The 21137-nt window shown below is 39.1% G+C and overlaps 1 protein-coding gene and 1 long non-coding RNA gene across 13 annotated transcripts in view; both read right to left on the bottom strand.

Moving 5' to 3' along the window:
- UBE2D3 (ubiquitin conjugating enzyme E2 D3) overlaps nucleotides 1–20913 on the bottom strand; it is a 37282-nt gene extending 16369 nt beyond the window's left edge. For 2 of the 12 annotated variants that reach the window (XM_084901941.1, XM_084901940.1), the window contains exons 1-3: nucleotides 20187–20345; nucleotides 19250–19407; nucleotides 2879–2942 (exon numbers count right to left, since the gene is read on the bottom strand). In XM_084901941.1, the coding sequence (XP_084758067.1) occupies nucleotides 2879–2884 (6 nt within the window). In that variant the 5' untranslated portion in view covers nucleotides 2885–2942; nucleotides 19250–19407; nucleotides 20187–20345. The other 10 variants (XM_084901948.1, XM_084901944.1, XM_084901945.1 and 7 more) reach the window with 10 other exon arrangements.
- Nucleotides 2949–14195, bottom strand: LOC311631681. Its single transcript, XR_014796621.1, has 3 exons — nucleotides 10440–14195; nucleotides 8542–10247; nucleotides 2949–7263 (listed from the first exon to the last, which is right to left on the bottom strand). It is a non-coding gene; the product is annotated as an uncharacterized lncRNA (long non-coding RNA).
- Nucleotides 20914–21137: the final 224 nt, after the last annotated feature.

Below are 21137 nucleotides of genomic sequence, written 5' to 3'. Positions count from 1 at the left end.
GAAAGTCAGAAATCTTGAGTTCCATTTGAGTTCTGTGGCACTTTTATTAACTAAAAATACTCCAAGCAAAATTAATTGTTACCATTTGTTCTTCCAGCAGATCTGCAATTATGGGTTGTTACATCACCACTATCCATGTTCTTTTAGGTCACACCTCTATCACACATAGGGTAGGCATACTAACAAAATAAGGTACATTTACCTAATCAAATTACTATGTATGGCACAAAGATGATATCAAAAGCCAAAAATATGATTTTTTTAAATCAATGATAATCATTAATTATTTATAAAAAAGCACTTAAACTTCAGGGCTTACTTATAAAGAGGAAAAGATTGGTATTTTGGGTAAGTTTTTGTAATCTTTGACCCCTTCCTGAAATTATCCAAATAGTAAGAAATAATCTCTCTAGAAAACAAGTACATTTCAGGAAATAACGCAGCCAAAGCAAAACTGCAGTTGTGGTTTACATATATTTTTAGTTTTGGTTAATCACTGAATATTTAAATAGTCCTGAAAAATCAAATTATTGTCCTTTTAAAAGCAAAAACAGCTAGTCATTAATATTATATTAAAAGGCTGCTGAAGCCAGGGCATGTGTCTCAGTTGCAGGTTTGATCCCTGACCTGGTCAGGGCTTGCAGGAGGCAACCAATCAATGTGTTCTTCTTACAAGGATGTTTCTCTACCTCTCTCCCTCACTTCCTTCCACTCTCGGGAAATCAAAGGGAAAAAATTTCCTGAGGTGAGAATTAAAAAAAAAACACAGCTGTTGAAAAATAATTTAGCAAGGAATAGCCATAATCTAAAATATATAAAATGCAAATAAAAGCAATAAGGTAAAGAGCTTAAAAAATTGTCAGGATAGCAATTTTCTTTTATTTTCTGAAAAATTACTAGCATAATCTACTCATTTATGTTTCACTTTAACTTTACTGTTGGTATAAGTGAGGTCTCAAGTCAAGCAGAAAAACAATACACTTGTTTTAAGGGTTGGTTTAATATGCACACCAAAGAGCTGAATACCAACTCTTTCAAGTATTAATACTGATAACTAATTTTTATAATGAAATTATCTCAAAGCACCCTCTGGATCAAAGATGAGCTTTACTTGATAGATAATGCATTTTATTGAATTCTTTGCTTTGAAAATTGGGTGTGGGTGATCTAAAATGGAAAATTCTAGAAGTTGTAATTTCAAGTGACTACAGATTCTATCTAGCTAGGCAAAATAATCTGGTAGAACTACGACAACCCCCACATTAAAAAGGGAACCAGCTGCCACTCTGTCCCAAGCTATTTTTGCTCGTGGGAATGAGGGCCTAGTCAGAGTTTTGTTTTTTAAATGTGAAGATTGTCAGCTTTTAAAACAGTTCATGGAACAGAGTAGGTGAAGCCACTAGTTAATTATGTGTATTAAATATATATATATATATATATATATATATATATATATATATATATATAAACAATTTTGCTACCAAATCAGACAGAAAGAATCATTTTAAAAGTAAAATAAATTTAAATTTAAAGCAGTAAAAATTGTTCTTGAGATTGGGAATGAATAATCCTAATTTTTTAGGTATTAGTATAACTCACATATATTTCAAGTTATTAAACTAAATACAATCCCCCAAGTTTGATTTAATTTGATTCTTAATCTTTAACTCTAGGGTCATAATATTTCATAATTACTCTAACTCAATTTATTTCTCCTAGATTTCTTCTACTAAGCATTTCACACATTGCTTATTTCTCATGTCTAAATTTACCAGTACATTTTAAGTATCTTAAAGCCTGAGATGAATCGTGTTTATTGTGTTCATCTGTGTCCTTAATGGCACATGGGCAGGGGGGCTCACATTGGCTGAGATTAAAAAAATAATAAAATAAAAAATGAAATTATCAAAATCAGAACTGCTGAACACACATTTGTTGATCCAACCCATCTGTTGGCCAACCATTCCAAGGATCTTTTAGAATCATAAACATCTACTTATTGACTATTCTCTCTCCTAATACCTTATTGCCATTTATGTTGAGATTAAATCATCAAAAAGGGCAGAAAGCAGAAAATTCAGTTAAGACACACAGTGAATAGAATAGAAATCCGAAAGTGCCTTCCAAGTAAAAAAAAGTGTTAAGTATTGTGCAAGATACAGTCTTACCCCAGGATGTTTTACTGCATTCTAATTCTGTGAAATTCTTAGATGGTATCCATAATTCTGAATATTCAATTATCCAGCATATACAGTTTCTTATCTACCCAGGATAGAAAGGAATTTTGCTGTATTCAAAATATCACTTCCTACCTAAAAATATTCAAATTTTGTATAATACCAAAGTTCCAGAAAGAATCAATATAAAAATAATACAGTTAAAGTTAGATTTGGGGAAGTTAACTGAATAGAATAATATTTTGAGTAAGGCCCTGGTAGAGCCAGTTAATTAATTGGCTGTACAAATAACAGGAAGCTCTGTGACAATGCTTTATACTGCTACGAAAGAATACTAGATTGATGTGAAGGGTTATTTGGTAGGTAAAGAGATGCTATGTTCTAGACCACAGGGACACACACATATTATACATAACAAATGACTAGTTCATTAAATTACTCTTCCTTTCAAAAGAAAAGTACAACTATGACATATTCAAAACAGGATTGCAATGTAATAAAAGAAACGGAAAGACAGTTAAAAATTACAACTAGATAGATGTTGAATTTTAAGCACAAAATATTAAATTGTTAATACTTACAGGTCCCATAATTGTGGCTTGCCAATGAAACACTAAAATCAAAACAAAAAACTCTTGTTATCTAAAAAGGCACAAGTTTTTATGAAATTAGCCATAAAAATCAACTTGAAAGTTACTTACTATCATCCCCAACTGGACCTGCAGAACACTGTGCTGGAGGGTCACGGGCCAAATCACTAAGTTCCTACACCAAAGCAGAAAATTAAATAAGCAAAGAGTCATCTTCTTCCAGTTCATTTTCACCTCATTCTTTTAGGAACACACAATCACTATTCACATTAGTAATAAATATACTCTATTGGAAGAGGAAAATTAGTTACTTAATGGGCACATCCAAGACAACCACATTGGCTAGAGTTCACAAAAGTATAGACAGCAATATAAAAATTTTACAAACCAAAAAATTGTAATCAGATATTTTCATAGCTTAATAACTAGATAAGGTTGTTCTCAACATTCATGTCATTTGTTGAATTTCCCAGACCATCTCAGAGGCCTTCCTTTTTACCATCTTAAATACTGTTCTTCTGAACCAAACTATACCCAGACCTCATTGTCAACTTGAAAAACCTCATTTTGGTTTGATCTCCTTGTTCCCTCAATTCAATCTTTTTTTGTTTTGTTTTTTACTCAATACTGAGTAAAATTACAAAGAGCCTACGTCTCTAGGTAGAATTCTGCTTTAGCAACTAACATGCAGTTTCCATAATTCCACCTGACCTTATATTTACAAAAGCTATGCACTTAGCTCTTCCATGACTTGTGCATAACAAATGTGTCTTATCTAGTGAGAGAATAAAGTTGTTTCTCTACTAGGTTGTAAAAACAATTAAGATGATATAGCTCCATGTACATATACTATATATAAATCCTCATAGAAATTTATAGGCCCACAAGATAACATTGGGCTTTTTTAAGATGAATGAGAATTAAAGATAACAAATAATTGCCTTTATCATATGATCAAAATGCACTTCAGCAAATGGTTAATCCTAGCCAGTTTGACTCAGTGGATAGAAGGTCGGGCCTCGGATTGAAGGGCCCCAGGTTCCATTCTGGTTAAGGGCACATACTTCAGTTGCAGGCTTGATCACTGGCCCTAGTCAGCCATATGTGGAAGGCAACCAATCGATGTCTCTCATACATCAATGTTTCTCTCCCCCTCCCTCCTTCCACTCTCTCTAAAAATAATTGGAAAAATATTCTCAGGTAAGGAACAAAAACAAAAGAAGAAAATAGTAAACTGTTCAGAATGGTCAGTCTGGATTTAATCCATTAAAAAAAAAAAAAATCAGTCCAGAATTCTCCTTGTAGTAATCATTTTAAAATATACATTAACCAAAGTATTATGTGTCCATCAACAAACCAATATTTTATGCTAATTATCTCAATAGAACTTGGAAAAAATTTGTTCTGATACAATATGCTAATCTGCGTCCTGAAAGTCATACCACAACTGCTTATAAAGTAATCAAGACAGCCAGAAAGATCCCAGGATTCACAATGCTAGGATGATATAATATCAGACCACACCCTTATGCTTCCTATGTAAGTATACTCTCATGTTTAACATAAATTCATTCCAAACACTTTTGATTCTGATCAGTAGGAGTTACAAGAACTCTTCTCAGGGATAAACAATAGATTAAGCGAAACCATCCATATTTCAGCTTTTAAGAAACAACTTACAAAGTATCTATTTATTCTGAAATAAGTATTAGTTTGGTTTTATTGAGTAAAAAGTATACCGGCGACTTGAATTAACCAATATTTATTATTGGGCAAATGATTTTTTCACAGGCTAGATCACGTCTTATATAACAATTATTTACATTCCATGATCAGCCACTTTTATTATAATGGCAATCTACTTTAACACCATCTCAAAATATATATACTTTATTGTAAATAAGAATCAAGCATTGTCTTATATGAACAAAGAATTTTCCTATGTTCTAAAATGTATACGATCAATTCTATTGTGTAACTAGCCCACTAAAAAGAAGAGAAACCAGAAGCTAACTTATGCAGCCTACTTCATTCTCTGCTTAAGGAACATAAAGATCCAAAAAGTTTAAGGTTAAAACATAATCTGGTTCCAACCCACTCCTTTCCCCTTTTCCACAAAAGATAAAGGTGTAAATTTTTTAAAATGCTACTAAAACCCCAAAACACTTACATATGCAATTCAAATGCTCAAACATACCATCCTGAAATAAGAACATTATATCCCCCTTGAATATCATATCATTTTGAAGTCTCACTTTTAATCCACTGTAGACCCATTATTTCTTAAGTTTATTTCGTCATCTCTAAAATAGCAATAGAGCCAAAACCGGTTTGGCTCAGTGGATAGAGCATCGGCCTGAGGACTGAAAGGTCCCAGGTTCAATTCCGGTCAAGGCCATGTACCTTGGTTGTGGGCACATCCCCAGTAGGGGATGTGAAGGAGGCAGCTGATGGATGTTTCTCTCTCATTGATGTTTCTAGCTCTCTATCCCTCTCCCTTGCTCTCTGTAAAAAATCAATAAGATATATTTAAATAAATAAATAAATAAATAAATAAAATAGCAATATCTATTTGTACAGAAGTTTGGAAAAGATGAATGAGTTAAAGCATTTTGGCACACAACCTGGCATATGATGTACTAGGTACTCCACCAAGAGCAGTCCACTTGCATACCACCCATCCTGAATAGGTAGGTACTCATAATTTGTTTATTAAAAAGCAACTCGAGCCCTAATTGGTTTGGCTCAGTGGATAGAGTGTTGGCCTGTGGACTGAAAAGTTCCAAGTTCGATTCAGGTCAAGGGCATGTACCTTGGTTGCGGGCACATCCCCAGTAGGAGGGAGGTGTGCAGGAGGCAGCTGATTGATGTTTCTAGCTCTCTATCCCTCCCTTCTTCTCCATAAAAAGTCAAAAATTAAAAAGCAATATTGCTTTATTAATAGGCTACATATTAAAGCATTAGCCCTTAAATCTTTTGTTTATGTGATGAATTTTTATGATTAGCTGTCTATAATGCAGTTATTTAGCCATGACACAAAGTCAGCAATTCAAGAAATATCTGTAGATGGGGTTTTAAAGAAACCATGCTATTAGCTCGAGTCGTACAAAATTAGTACTAATATTTGACCATTTCTGAACAACAGAAACTGCAAAATTTTTTATCTGAAAAGGTGGAAATTTATTGGGAAACAAATACAGACTCCCACGTAGGGTGTGACCAAGCTTTTTCCTAGAAATTGCAATTTCATGTGGTTCTATCTAAAAATGTCCAGTAAGCATTTGAATTCAGTATATTGTTCTAAGTATAATGAGCTTGTTAAAAAAAAATACCCAAAGAAAAATACCCAGCAGTTATTTTACATAATAAAAGGCTAATATGCAAATCAACCAAACGGAGGAATGACTGGTCACTATGATGCACAGTGATCACCAGGGGGCAGACACTCAATGCAGGAGCTGCCCCCTGGTGGTAAGTGTGCTCCCACAAGGAGAGCACCACTCAGCCAGAAGCTGGGTTTATAGCTGGCAAGCACAGTGGTGGTTGTGGGAGCCTCTCCCACCTCCATGGCAGGGCTAAAGATGTTTTGTTCAAGTGATGGCTCTCAACTCTGAGAGGGTGCAGGCAGGGTGATGAACCCCCTCCCCCCGGAGTGCTCAAATTTCATGCACCCAGCCTCTAGTTTTTAAATAAAAACCAATTTAATGATGGTTGTTTTAACAAAACACCCTATAGTAATGTTAAAACAATTTTATTACAAATAAAAGTACAAGAATATATAAAGTTGACCTAGAATACTGTACTAATATACTTGAAAGTTACACATTTTAATTAAGAACATCAAGAAAATATTCTTTAGTTCTTTTGCACACTGATATTTATGAATACACTAAGCCTTTATATGCTGGCATTATCACTCCTTTAGAATAAAGGTCTAATTTCAGCTAGTTAGCACTGAATTTCAACTCTTTACTCCCATTAACTGCAGGTTCTCATTGCTTAGATCACTGGTCGGCAAACTGCAGCTTGCAAGCCACATGCTGCTCGAGAGCCGAGGTTTGCCGCTCTGTTGACTAATGAGTTTGCTGACCACTGACCTAGACTCTCATTTCCAATAATTACAAGCTGTTGTTGTTCCTTATGATTAAGCCCCTATCCCAGTGTTCGGCAAACTCATTAGTCAACAAAGCCTCAGCTTGCGAACCACTGGTTTAGATCATTTCTAAATGCTTTATTTTGCATGACCAAGACACCTCTGAAGTAATAATCAAAAGACCTAAAATCAGGCCAATTAATTTATGTACTAAAATCTACTTTAAATTGAACATTGAAAAGTTACCTAAATTATTTTAAGGATCAAAACAGGTTTTTAAATTAGGTAACAGAATTTACTTCTAAGGTAACAATTGTCATACATTATGTCCATAGCAGAAACAAGAAAATCTAAAAAAATAGCAGAGGAGAAAAAAGCATAGTAAAGAATCTTCTTAGCTGTTCTTCTATTGGGTCGGCAGCTAAGTAATTGCGGGTTTCACACATATATGGCTTCAGTTGAATTTTTAGGTTTGTAGACGTAGTACAAATGTAAAACACATTTTGTTATTTGATAGTTGGCTATTCAGCTGTTAATCAGTAAAAAAAGTTTTTTGATCTGTTTTGTAGTTCTCGTTTGGCGTTCGTTGAAAAATGGAAAATCAAAAGGAACATTTTCGTCATATTTTGCTTTTTTATTTCCGCAAAGGGAAAAACGCATCGCAAGCTCATAAAAAGTTATGTGCTGTTTATGGTGACGAAGCCTTAAAAGAACGGCAGTCTCAAAATTGGTTTGCCAAATTTCGTTCTGGTGATTTTTCACTCAAAGATGAAAAACGCTCTGGTCGTCCAGTTGAAGTTGATGACGCCCTAATCAAAGCAATAATCAATTCGGACTGTCACAGTACAACACGTGAGATTGCAGAGAAGCTTCATGTATCACATACATGCATTGAAAATCACTTCAAACAACTTGGCTATGTTCAAAAACTCGATACATGGGTTCCTCACGAACTGAAAGAATCACAGTTAACGCAACGCATTAGCAGCTGCGATTTGCTAAAGAAACGTAATGAAAATGATCCATTTTTAAAACGACTGATAACTGGCGATGAAAAATGGGTTGTTTACAACAATATCAAGCGGAAAAGATCGTGGAGCAGGCCAGGTGAACCAACTCAAACAACATCAAAAGCTGATATTCATCAAAAGGTTTTTTTTTTATCAGTTTGGTGGGATTACAAAGGAATTGTCTACTTTGAACTCTTACCACCCAACCGAACGATCAATTCTGATGTCTACATTGAACAACTAACAAAATTAAACAATGCAGTTGAAGAAAAGCGGCCCGAATTGACAAATCGAAAAGGTGTTGTATTCCATCATGACAATGCAAGGCCACACACATCTTTGGTCACTTCGGCAAAAATTAATGGAGCTTGGTTGGGATGTTTTGCCACATCCACCATATAGTCCTGACCTTGCACCATCTGATTACGTTTTGTTTCGATCTTTACAAAACTCCTTGAATGGTAAAAATTTCAATAATGATGATGATGTCAAATCGTACCTGATTCAGTTTTTTGCTAATAAAAACCAGAAGTTTTTTGAACGTGGGATTATGATGCTGCCTGAAAGATGGCAAAAGGTCATTGATCAAAATGGGCAATACATTACAGAATAAAGTTATTTAGTTCCATGAAAAAATTCTTTTAAAAATCCGCAATTACTTAGTTGCCGACCCAATATGTAGCAGACATTTTGTCTATTCAATAATCCATCTTATCCTACTTTCATAGAAATACTTTTCCCTTAATCTAAACATGTGATGATAGTGTGGGTGATCTGTCACCCACCAAAAACCAATTACTTAGGGCTAATCACAGAATTTGTTCCTTCAGCCTCAGTGATTAGCTCAGAGTTGGAAATAACCAAAGCCACAACTTGACTTTGTCCATGTATACTTGCCCAAGATTTTTCAAACTGAAGCTGGAAGTAACACTTCTTCCTTCTCTAATTAGGACCATAAGAATGTGGCTCAGAACTGTTGGGAAGCATGTGCCCTGAAATTACATGGTGAAACCAAAGAAAAAGAGCCCTCATTGGGTGACAGAAAGCAAAAAGCTGATTTGGCATATAGATAGGCAATTTCAGGCTCTGAGGTTATAGCTTGCTCTAGTTTCTATAGCTATCTGTTGCCTTGATTGATAACTACCACCAGTTTTTCTTTAAGTAAATCCAAGAAACAAAATACACTTTAAGCAGAGTGCTACTAGAACCCATTACCAATTATACAGATTTTATCCCACTAAAACATTCAAGTACTGCTGAAAAACATAATTAAATTGTAGGGACAGGAAGAAGTTATATATCTGGTCAAGCAATGAGTTAACTTTCAATCTGATTATAGAAACTAGAGATTAATTTAAACCCATTTCTAAAAATGAAAAATGTAACATTAGCTTATTAGCTCAAGTTTTACCATCAAAACATATTCATTAGTATGAAGAAGACCTTGATGGTGTAAAGCATGTTAGGTCTGAAAACACCAAGGTAAAAAAGCATGAGATTCTGGGTTCCAGCCACGATAGCACTCTTCAGACCTGGATATATATATTTTTTATGGGATTTTTTTAACATATAATTTGTCATACTTCATAATAATTGGAGAATTTTCAATTAAGTAGAAACAATGGTGATTTTTCACAGGCGTAAGATAAATGTATAAAGTTGTAGATTTAATTGTAAAGAATTCTTTCATATTTAAGTATGTCATTTTCTTTTACCTCTGTGTCTGTGCAGAATGCAAAAAGAATTAAAGAAAAAGAAAGATCTTTGTCGTGTCACCCCCTCCCCCCAAAAAGCACGAATGCCTCCCCAATAGACTGAGCTAACATAAAAGTAGGCATAATGCAAAAACAAAAAATTACATTTCAACAACCTAGGCACTTAAAATAAAGGCATTCAAATGCTTTGCCTGGGTCTATAACATGGCATTTGAGCTGAGTCCTGATGCAGGGATAAGCATTTTAAATAGAGAAACTCATTCAAAGACATAGTGTAAAAGAACACATTGTAAAACTTTGACTGTAGTTTGGTATATCAGACCACAGGGTACATACAGTAAAAGAGAGCAGCAGATGTGGCCAGAAAAATGAATCAGGGCCGGATCTTTTCAGAGCCTTGAATATTACGTCTATGATTTTCTCAAAGACAATGGGAAGTCATGGATAGTTTTTAAGCTGGAGTAAGAAATCATGTTTTGTTTTTAACTTAATAGCAATAGTACACCCAAAATGATTCTTTTAATTTTTAAAATTAAACCATATCTTAAAGTATCCATGTTTGTGTTCAGCTTGATAATTAAGCAAATCTTAACATTTTTACTACTTTGTTCAAATGTAAAAAATGGCCCTAGCTGGTTTGGCCCAGTGGATAGAGCGTCAGCCTACGCAGGGGTCCTCAAACTTTTTAAAGTGGGGGCCAGATCACGGTCCCTCAGAGAGCTGGAGGGCCGGACTATATGAACTACTAATTCCTACTGTAACACCTCGGCTGCACTCACTGCCCAAAAAACCTGGCGGGCCGGATCAGACTCCTCTGCGGGCCGCATGTGGCCCGCAGGCCGTAGTTTGAAGACCCCTGTACTAAAGGGTCAGGTTAGATTCCAGTCAAGGGCACATGCCCAGGTTGCGAGCTTGGTCCAGATTGATCAATAATTCTCCCTCATCATTGATGTTTCTCTTTCCTTTCTTCTCTGAAATCAATAAAAATATATTAAAAAATCCATCCATCTATCTATATATAAAAGGCTAATATGCAGTGTCCCCTCAGGAGTTCGATTGCTCGCTTATGATGTGTGCTGACCACAAGGGGAAAGCCCTGGCTGCAGCTGGGTTAAGGAGAGCCTGGCCAGCAGCTGGCAAAGGGAGGCCCCAATAGGCCATGATCCCCTGCCAGGCCTAGAGACCCTACCTGTGCACAAATTTTGTACACTGGGTCTCTAGTTTGCATACATGTGTAATATATACATACATATATCCAGATTTAATTAAAAATCTCTCATGGACTCCCCAGATTCCTTTGCCTTTCCCCAAGTACTAAACATCTCATATTTGATTTCTGCTATTTCTCCCCATTTTCACACATACTAGATAATATCACAGACACTCCTCTCACCCCCATTCTGTAGGAAACCCTACTATAATATATAAATATAATAAATACAAATAACAGATAGATAATTATATTAGAAAGCTATTAACAGGAATTCAGTAAGAGAACATTAACTAAATGCAAATAGTCCTTACTCCTACTTTATATTAGAGCCCCTTATTAGGAGAAAGAGAAGATTGAGTTCAAGTGTAGGGCATGCTAAGCTTCAGGTAGGAGGCCAAAATAGTGTATCTACTAGGTAACTTGAAAAATAGGTCTAGGGATAGGTTCCAAAAAGAATGATTTATTAAGTGTCCTTCCATCAAACATGAATTGAAGTATATTTAATATAGCATCTGGCAAATTGGAGAAAAAAATTTCAACCATATCAACATAACTCTCTATTCGACTGAAGAAATAGGTGCTTCAGATTAAATAAGGTAGGATAAATTGATGTTTTATTAGGATCAGTTCCTCCATAACTATTCAGTTTGCACCTATTACACTCATTGTGAATTTAGTATTACCTATTTTTTTAAGTCACAAGGTCTTTAAATGAGACATTTAAATGAGAATATGTTTCACTTAAGAGGGAACTGTATTTACTAAATTGGGAGAACAATTTCCAATGAAGCCACTAAAAGGAATTTTCTAAAGGAATTTTGTCTTTGGTTTTCACCTTATGAAATGACTTTAGAGCCTGTTTCACATGGTTTGGGACAAAAAAAAATTCATAAAATTAGATAAAGAACTAAAATTAACTCTTAGTTTTATAGTAGAGAGGAACAGTCTCAAGGACCTGGAAAAAAAAAAAAAAAAAAAAAAAAAAAAAGCACACATTTAAGACTTGTAAAGTCTTCATACTCTCCTTTAAGGAACACTAAGCTGGATCAAGGACATACAATTAGGACATACAATTAAGCTGGATCAAGGACACATCAAAAACAAAACAAAACAAACAAAAACTACTGCCCATTTAAAAAACCCTATGAAGGTTAGACATCATTTTGCCATGGTGTGCTCTTTCAGGGAAATTTTCTTTTGGGATAACCTTCCTCTGAATTGCTTCTCCTAAAACCTGCATTACCTGGCTAGTGTGAAAATTCATGCCTTCCCCCATTGGAAAATATGATTCTCCTTTCCCCTTAAAAACCTAAAAAGACACATTGGAAAAGGGGGCACGGAAATCTCTCTAAAAGGCACCAACAGATACACTTAAGCCAGTGAGTGTTCTCATCTGAAGACACATGATTAAACAGGAATGAGTCTGACGATTCTTTTTGGAATGGGGCCCATAAGAGAAAACCTAGTTTGAGGGAGGTTTTGAGTTCAATTCCCTATCAGGCACATGCCTGGGTTGCAGGCTCGATCCCTGTAGGGGGTGTGCAAGAGGAAGCTGATGTATCTCACATTGATGTTTCTCTTTTTCCCTCTCCCTCTCTATTTCTCTCTAAAAATCAATTAAAAAGTCTTTTAAACAACAACAAAAAACCTTCCACATGACTTAGACAAGAATTGTATGGCCATGTGAATCAGCACTATAAACCAGCCATGGCCTCTTTGCTTACACCTATATTAAGAAACAAAGTACTACCCTTGAGGACTGGAGATGAGATAGGAAACAAGGAATGCCTCTATAAAAATTTCTAAGATAAAAATCACCCTCAAGGACCCTTAAAACCTAGCAGTATAAGGGTATAGATTTAGACCAATGAGGCGACAAAATGCAGTACAATGCACTGTCCAACCAGACAGATATTCACTGCTCTACTTGTTCTTATAAAGATCAGGTTTACTATGAAGTAAACATGTATTAACTTTAATGTTGTGAAATTTCTACATACTTTATGTAGACACAAATGGTAAGAAAGGAAACCAACATCTCAGAAATATATGGTTATCAGACATTATTTCAAAAGAATAAAACTTGGCAAAAGATTTTGGGATATGCCAAAACCAGTTTGGCTCAGCGGTAGAGCGTCGGTCTGCGGATTGAATGGTCCCAGGTTCGATTCCGGTCAAGGGCATGTATGTTGGTTGCAGGCACATCCCCAGTAGGGGGTGTGCAAGAGGCAGCTGGTTCTCTCTCATAGACGTTTCTAGCTCTCTATCTCCCTTCTTCTCTGTAAAAAATCAATAAAATATATTTTTTTTAAAAAAGAAAGATTTGGGGATATGAACAATTTCATAAAACTGTAGACTTAAGAACAGAAAGAAATAGTTCCTTTAAGTTTTAGTTTGAAATTTATAACTTGTGAGAAATTCCGGAAGTTTATCTTCAAGACTAGGAGCTTAGGTGATGCGTACCATCTCATTACATCACTGACAAGATATTAACTTCCTGTTTAATTGTAATTATAGATGACACAAGCATGTTTATTCATTAGACAAGATACAAAGAATGGCTTGAATGAATAACACTAACATTTTCTTTCTTTAGGTCACCATTAAAGATAAGCCATTTAAGATTATTCAAAGCTCTTCTTTCGTAAGCATTATCTAAATGGGCAGAGACAGAAAGCCAAATTTAGAATCTAAGCTTTGATTCATGAAAGCAAAAAAGGCATTTTACACATACGGAAAAAAATTAACAGCAGTCAAGTAGTTGAAAAGATTCAATTATACATTAGCCATGTAATTATAACAAGGCCAGAATTAACATGAAAAAGTATTTCATCCTGAAAATGAACAAGTAACCAAGAAGCAATAAACCATAAGTGAGGCCTAAAAGATCAAACAGGGAAATTTAACTATTTGGGCAAAGTATAAAGTGCTTCACTGAATTTTCCCCTCCTGTGGCAAGGTTTTGGGTTCAATCCCGTCAGGACACATACGAGAATCAACTAATGAATGCATAAAATCGGTGGAAAAAAATTTTTTCCCCTCTCTCAAAAATCAATATTTTTAAAAGGAATTTTTTCCCTTCCCACTAATAGGGCCAAGGGTACAGTTATAAGAATAGATCTTATGTAATGGGGTAAATTGGTTAATAAAATACTCACTTTCTTTGCTCTGATAGCAAAACAAATTAAGAACACAAAATTCCCAGTTAAAAAATGAAAACCATTTGATTTTCACTAATTTCAAAACATTTCTTTTGGCAAAGAAGGAATAGTTAGAAAACAAAAACCTTCCTATAACAATGACATAATGTAGTAAAAGAAAAATACTTAGATAAACCTATAATTTATAGGTAAATCTCATATGTGAATGAAGATACCATATTTTCCGGCGTATAAGACAACCCCTAATTTTACAGTTAAAACATAGGTTTAGGCCTATATTTGCTGTATAAGACTACCCCCCACTTCAAAGAAAAGACTGACTTTGCCGTTAAGATCTGCAGGTAATTTTTGTGCAATTTTGGTCTTTTGCCCCTGATTTTCGGTTGACTTTTTTTCCGTTTCAAAAGTCGTCTTATACGCCGGAAAATACGGTACCCTTTACAGTTTCTTTAACCCTTTGCACTCCGAACCATTCTGGACATTAGCTACCAGCTACTCCACGCAAACGGCGGAAACAGGAGTTGAAATAACTCAATTCCCCGTAATCACCAATAATCTGCAATGTCCCCTGAGAAGGGACATCCGAGTGCAAAGGGTTAATATTTCCCCTATTTGGCTTATAATAGTCTTAAAAGGTTAAGTCATATAGGTGCAAATATGTAATCATGAGTTTAAAATGCTTGTTTCCTCCACTCAAAGCAAAGATTCTCATGGTTAATGACAGGCTTCCTTATTTTTTATTCCCTGGGACCAGACTACCATGCCAGAATAAAACCTCAGTGAGTATTGACTAAATGATTATCCCCTATGTCCGTGGTTCTCAAGTAGAGAGAGGCTCCAGAAATGCCCTTAGGGAGTATTTTAACATTATGGTGTTTCCATAGTATAACTCACTAAGTCTGATAAGACCCTGTCTCTGTCCCTATATACTTCAAAAACTCTAAGCATTCTGACATATAAATGTAATTCATATCAAAACCCACATACATAACATTTATAATAAAAAGAGCCTATCTAGGACTTGAGAATTTAATCTGAAACATTTTTATCTCAGTATCAGAACCTACTCTCTTCTTTAATAGAAAAGATTATAGTAAGCCGAAACCCGTTTGGCTCAGTGGTAGAGCGTCGGTCTGCGGACTGAAAGGTCCCAGGTTCGGTTAAGGGCATGTACATTGGTTGCGGGCACATCCCCGGTAGGGGGTGTGCAAGAGGCAGCTGGTTGATGTTTCTCTCATCGACGTTTCTAGCTCTCTATCCCTCTCTCCTCTTCTCTGTAAAAAATCAATAAAATATATATTTAAAAAAAAAAGATCTAAACTATTAAAAAGAAAAGATTATAGTAAAATTCTTTGGGAAATTTTCAAGAATCAACGATATCTTAGATAACTAATGGCACCTGAACCCATGAGTTAATACATAAATTAGCAATAGGAATATCTGATATGCTTTCCCCCTAGTGCTAGCAAGAATTTTTAACTATATATTTGTACAAATAACAAAACCAGAATTAATACTACAGGTGAGCATGATGAAACCAAAGCACAAGGTGTTAAGAGTAAGGCACTCTTTTCAAATTAAATAAATATGGAGGTCATTATAAGATCAAGCATCCTTCAGTCACACAACTGTCCAACAAATTAAATTAGCTAGCTACAGACATCTTGAGATTCTTAAAAGAAACACATGTAAGACAGTGTATCCACCCTCAAGGCTCACTGGGGACAAGTTCAATATATCCCTAAGTGATTAGTTGGGTACATGGTAGTTCTCATAGTCCTTGAAGAGAGAGGCCAAAAAGATATTCACTCATACTTTCAAAAATTCATGTTAGCTAAATATTTAATTCACAGTATTTAAAGTTAAATCCCATTTCAATGCTAAATGGAAGAAAAAGAGCCTACTTCAGGTAGCCAAGACTAACATGACACTCATATAACTATAAAACAGAAAATGATATAGTTCAAAACACCAGTACAGCCTGGAATTTAAGAGGGTAAATTGATTTGTATCTCAGTTAACTATTATAGCTGTGTGACAATAGTAACTTAACTTCTCTGCCTGTTCCCTTAAGTATAAAATGGAATGCATCTATCTCTCAGGGTTGTTGTAAAGATTAAGTTAATTGATACAATGGTTTTAGAAACAGTGTTGAGTACACAGTAGATACTATGACCAAGCTATTATTAGTAGGTTCTAATTCCAACTCTGATATAACCCTGGGAGTTTTTTCCTTAACATGTGTCTCAAAATTTCTAATATCCAAACGGAAACAATAATTGTACCTGCTTCCTTGAGTTGTTATAAGATTAAATGAGTTAATACGAGTGTTTCAAATAGTTCTAACACACTGAACACACAAAGCATGAAGCAATTCTTGTAGGCTTGGTTCACATTATATTTTATGCCAAGTCCTCTCAATATCCCCAAACACATGCACTGTAGTTATTTTGTTTACCAGTAAAATCACTATTGCTCCCAAATACCACCAATCAACTTGGAGTTTCTACTTTTGATTGTTTAATAAATAGCTTCATTAGACCATGCTACAGCTTGTCTAAAAGTATACAGCAAAAACCAAACAAGGTTTTCTGATAAGGCTGCTTGGTCTAAGAAAATATTTGATAAGGCTGCTTGGTCTAAGAAATATTCGAACCAAAAATTGTAAAAACATAAGCTTTAGAACAAAATAAACTAAAAGGCTTAATCAAATGAACTATCAATGGTTAGATAGTCGGACAATAAGCACTTCATTAAAATAATGAGATATATCTTAGTATTCGGAATTGGAGGCTTTCAAAGAAGAATTCAAAATAAATAGGTACATGACACAAGAAATACCATACTAACATCAATGCCTACTTGACCTCATTATTCCTAGAACAAAGGTACCCTCTCTCAACAGTTGTCCATTTCTAAAATTCTGTTTGGAACTGAATTTCTTTTTAAAGTCTCACTGTGTGATTCTGACAGCAACTGCTGAAAACCAAAGCACATGCAAGTCAAAACTTTTCTATAGGTTAAAAAAAAACAAACCAGCGATTTTTCCAATTTGTTAGGTGTCATTATATCAAGATTCTATACTATACACATCTTCAAAATATTTACATGATAAGCAAGTAAAAAAAGACTACTTGGCTAAAAAGTACTTTAATAAAAGTTTTGAAGATTAGAGTAATAAAATAGCAGTAATAATAATCTGAGTGCCATGTGCCAGTTCAAAGCCACACATTAATCTAATATAGTACTAAAAAACAAAAATAAAATCTAGAAATCTAAAACTTGTTTTGCTCACTGTTGCATCTCCAGTGTCTAGAACAGTGCCCGCTACGTATCTATTGTTAATATTAAACAGATATTCGTTTTTATAGAAGCTCACAGATAACTTGCCCAGTCCTAGAATTCTAACTGGAGCATTTCTGCTCCGAAGTTCACACTCTTAACCATTACAATCCCTCTCTAGAGCTTTTAAATCATTAAAAGTGGTGTCACAGCAGCTGGTTATCACCTGCAAAAGAAAAAAAATCAATGAGACCCTCCTTTAAAATGCTCTGTTCCACACGTATAAAAAGTTACGGACTTGAAATTATTCCACATCTCAGTGGCCCTAATTCCCAAAGATTAAAAAGGTTTTGATTCGTACTAAATAGTGTTTTCTATTTTAACTATGCTGTAAAATATAACTATGCTTCTCCAATGTGCTGCTGGCCTTCAAAGGGGTCACAGAAAAGGATGTTTAAATAACCCTTTAAGCCTTAATTCATAGTTTTTCTTCTTTTCCATCTTTTCAAATACATAAAGATTTAAGTTTATATTTACATAAACCAATGACAATGCAATGATGCCTTAAAACAAAATCAAATCATCAGTACATGGAGTGAAGATCTAAAACTTCGTCAAATATAGCAGTTTTTTCAAATAAACACCAGTGACACGTAAATGTAAAAATTAATCAGTATCAGTCCTATTTTAGTAAAGCCAAGAACTTGCATTTCCTTCCACGCACAACGCTTTTTAAAAGATTCTAACCCACAACCTCCCCTGTCTCCTAGTTTTAGTATGGCTGAATTTATTCCATGACATTTTTTTCAAGTTAGCTGTAAATACTCCACCCTCCTGGATTGTGCAAGAACCAAACACAGCACACATACACACAAGTTACAAAAAAAGGGAAATACGGTCTGAGAGTTGGAATATAGCTAAGTATTGAGCAGGAGGTCTTAGCGCAGTGTACAACCTAATGTAAAAGTTAACCTTTAACAAAGAATATTATTTCTTCTTATTACAAAAGGAGATGCCGGAAAAAGCCTGAACCAGTTAAAGCAGCCGCCATCTTAAAATGCGGGATAGAAGTTAGAGCAAGAAAATGAGACTAAACCACCGGAGGTGGAGGTTCCGCTCACCCGGAGGCTTGAAATACCCCCCCCCCCCTTTTTTTTTTCTCTCAACTGAGATCGACAGGTTAGTATCAAACGTTTCAAGGAGCGAATCAATCTTCCCGGAGGGTGTTCTTAAACGGGCTGAAGCAAAAATAGGTACACCTAACCTTAGCCTCCTGCCATCGCACCCCTTTCCCCCACTCCCAGCCCCCAGCCCAGAGAAAGCAAGCTTCCAGGGGCTGTTACATCAGTTCCCGGTGTGCTTCTGATAAATAGCTTCGGGGGAAAACCTGAGCCATATAGGAAGTGGCAACACTGTGTCAGCTCCTCTCCTCCCCACACCACTGATTCTTGTGTAACACCCGAGTGATGAGTTTCTTTCTCACTAGGCTCCCTCACTGCTCCTGGGGTTCAGACGATCCCACCCTAATAAATAAAGTTCAGGACCCGCCGGATTCCGGCGACCTTCCCCCCGCTGAGCCTCCCACCTCTCTTCTCCCCAGAAAGCCTAGAACCCTGATCTTACAATTAAGTTTTCAAGCACCGAGAACAGGAAGCGCCATGACATCCGCGGGAGCGTCTCCCCTCAATTTTGACCCCGAAACCAGAGGAACTCTGCCTTTAGAAGCAGAACCAAGGAGCCTGAGATCACCCTTCCCCACCCCAAACTCGCACCAATGTCGCTAAAACAGACTCAAGATAACAGCCCACCTGCCACGCGCGTTCTGCCCGCTGGCTCTAAACCTCTCTTCCTTCACAGAGCACATCCGCGTCCCCATCCCCCAAAGGAAGAGGGACCCGGGGCAGGCAGGCCACTTCCAAAGCCCCACGTCCCCCGCCGCCCCCGCGCTGCCCCCGGGCCCGGGCCCCCGGTCCCGCCCCGGCCCCATCGCGCCCCGCTCCGCGGTCACCTTATTAATCCGTTTCAGCGCCATAGTCTGTGCTTTGCGTCTGGCTCCTCACTGTCTCGGTGTGTGTGCTCAGAGGTCCGGCCAAAACTCTTGATTAACCCCGGCGGCAGGGAAGGCTGGTCTCTCCGTCTCACACCGGCTCTGCCAGACACAGGCGCCTTTTGCAAAAACGAAGCGGATCAGCACTCGCACAGGCCCCGGGGGGACCCCCGATGAATCCACCAGGTCCCTCAAAGCCGCCGGGGTCCGGGGAGGGCGGGGTGGCGCGGCCGAGCCACCGACAGCCTCCGCGCCGCGCTCCGGGCCCGAGAGGGGGCGAGGGGGGCCGGCAGGGGCGCAGGGGAGGCCGAGCCCGGGTGGGAGAGGAAGAGGCGCAGGAGAAAGGGGTGGGTGCGGGGCAGGGTCCGGCGCCCGGCAGAGGAGGAGCCGGGGCCTAGTCGGCGCTGTGCCGGCGTCACCGGGGCAGAGAAAGGCTAGGGGGAGGGGGGAAGGGGGGGCGGGAGGCTCCGGGCCGGCGCCGGGCTCCTTTCGGTTTCCACCCAAAGGTGCGGCCGGGGACGGGAAGGGAGGGAACAGAGAGAGGAGAGGCTGGCTGTGCGCGGCGGTCCCCGCAGCCACAGCGATCCCGTGTCGCCCCTGACGCCACCGTCCACTCCGCCTTCCGGCGCGCTCCCGCGCGCTCCCCGCCCAGCCCCCGCCGCCACGCGCCCGGGCGGCCCCGGAGGCTCCGGCGGAGGCGCGAGGACGCGCCCATTCCCCCTCCCCCTGAAGCCCGAGAGGCCCCGGCTCCTCCGCTCTCCCCACCCCACCCCACCCCACCCAGCAGGCTGGCCGCTCGAGCCGCCCGGGGCCTCCTGCGTCCCCCTCTTCACCCGGCCGGCCGGCGAGCTAGCCGGCCCCCCGCCCCTCCCCCCGAGCCGTCCGCACCCACGCGTACTGAGGGGCCGGGGCCTCCCTCCGGCTGCGGCCTCGGCCTCCTCCCCGCGCGGAAGCTGGGTGCCTCCCCGGCCCTACGGGGCTCACGCGCACGACACACAGCCACAAGATGTCCGCTCTGACGGAACTACTGCCAGCTGCCACGCTCCGCCCCTCCCCCCCGCCTGCCTCTTCACCGCCGCGGATCCGTCCGCCAACGCCGCCTTCGCGAGCACAGGACGCGCCCGAGGGTGCGGGGAGGCAGTTTCCTTCCCACGGCCGGGGCCGAGCGTCTGCGCTGCCCACTTCTCCTTCCTTTCAGAGCAGCACCTTCTTACAAAACTGACCGGAGGTTGGACCGGGAGGGCGGGGGCCGGAGGCGGGTCATGGGCTGGGGCGGGGAAGGGGGGGAGGGTAGAGGGGCGGCGGAAACCCTTAGACTCAGAGAAGCATCGAGAACCGGAAGGAGTCCATAGCAGGAAGGTAATGGAAACGGCAGCTGCGCCGTAGAACCCCCCACGCCCCTCCCAGCAGCGTACCCCCCCCAGTTTTTCTCACTTGGTATATGGAAGCGGTTCTCGCGATAACCTCGTGGCTGGTTTCCCGGAGCTGGAGGTCTGCGATGACTTAAGGGCAGTTTTGTGCCCTCTTCCTGGTGTGGGCCCGCCCCCAAGCCCGCAAACTCTCGCGAGACTCGGCAGGCACCGGTCGGAGCCGGGGCGGGCCGCGGCCGGGAAGCGCCGCCCCGGAATGCCTGTGCGGGTGGGAGGGAGAGGAAGTGGAATTCCCCGGACTGGTAAGAGCGCGCGCCGACACGGCCCTCTCACGCGCCCAATCAGGAATGCGCGGTGGGAGGCGCCGTGGACTGATTACTAGATGCTTTTGGTCCGCGTTGACCCGGGCTTTTGAAGTCTGTGGTGTGGAGCAGGTGAGAGATGTTGACTCTCCTGCGGGTCTGGCCGGGTGAACCCCT

The sequence above is a fragment of the Pipistrellus hanaki genome, assembly GCF_964339955.1.
Source record: "Pipistrellus hanaki genome assembly, chromosome: 1".
NCBI classification, from domain to species: Eukaryota; Metazoa; Chordata; class Mammalia; order Chiroptera; family Vespertilionidae; genus Pipistrellus; species Pipistrellus hanaki.
The sequence above is the reverse complement of the archived record's forward strand: the minus strand, read 5'-3'. Positions and strand labels throughout refer to the sequence as shown.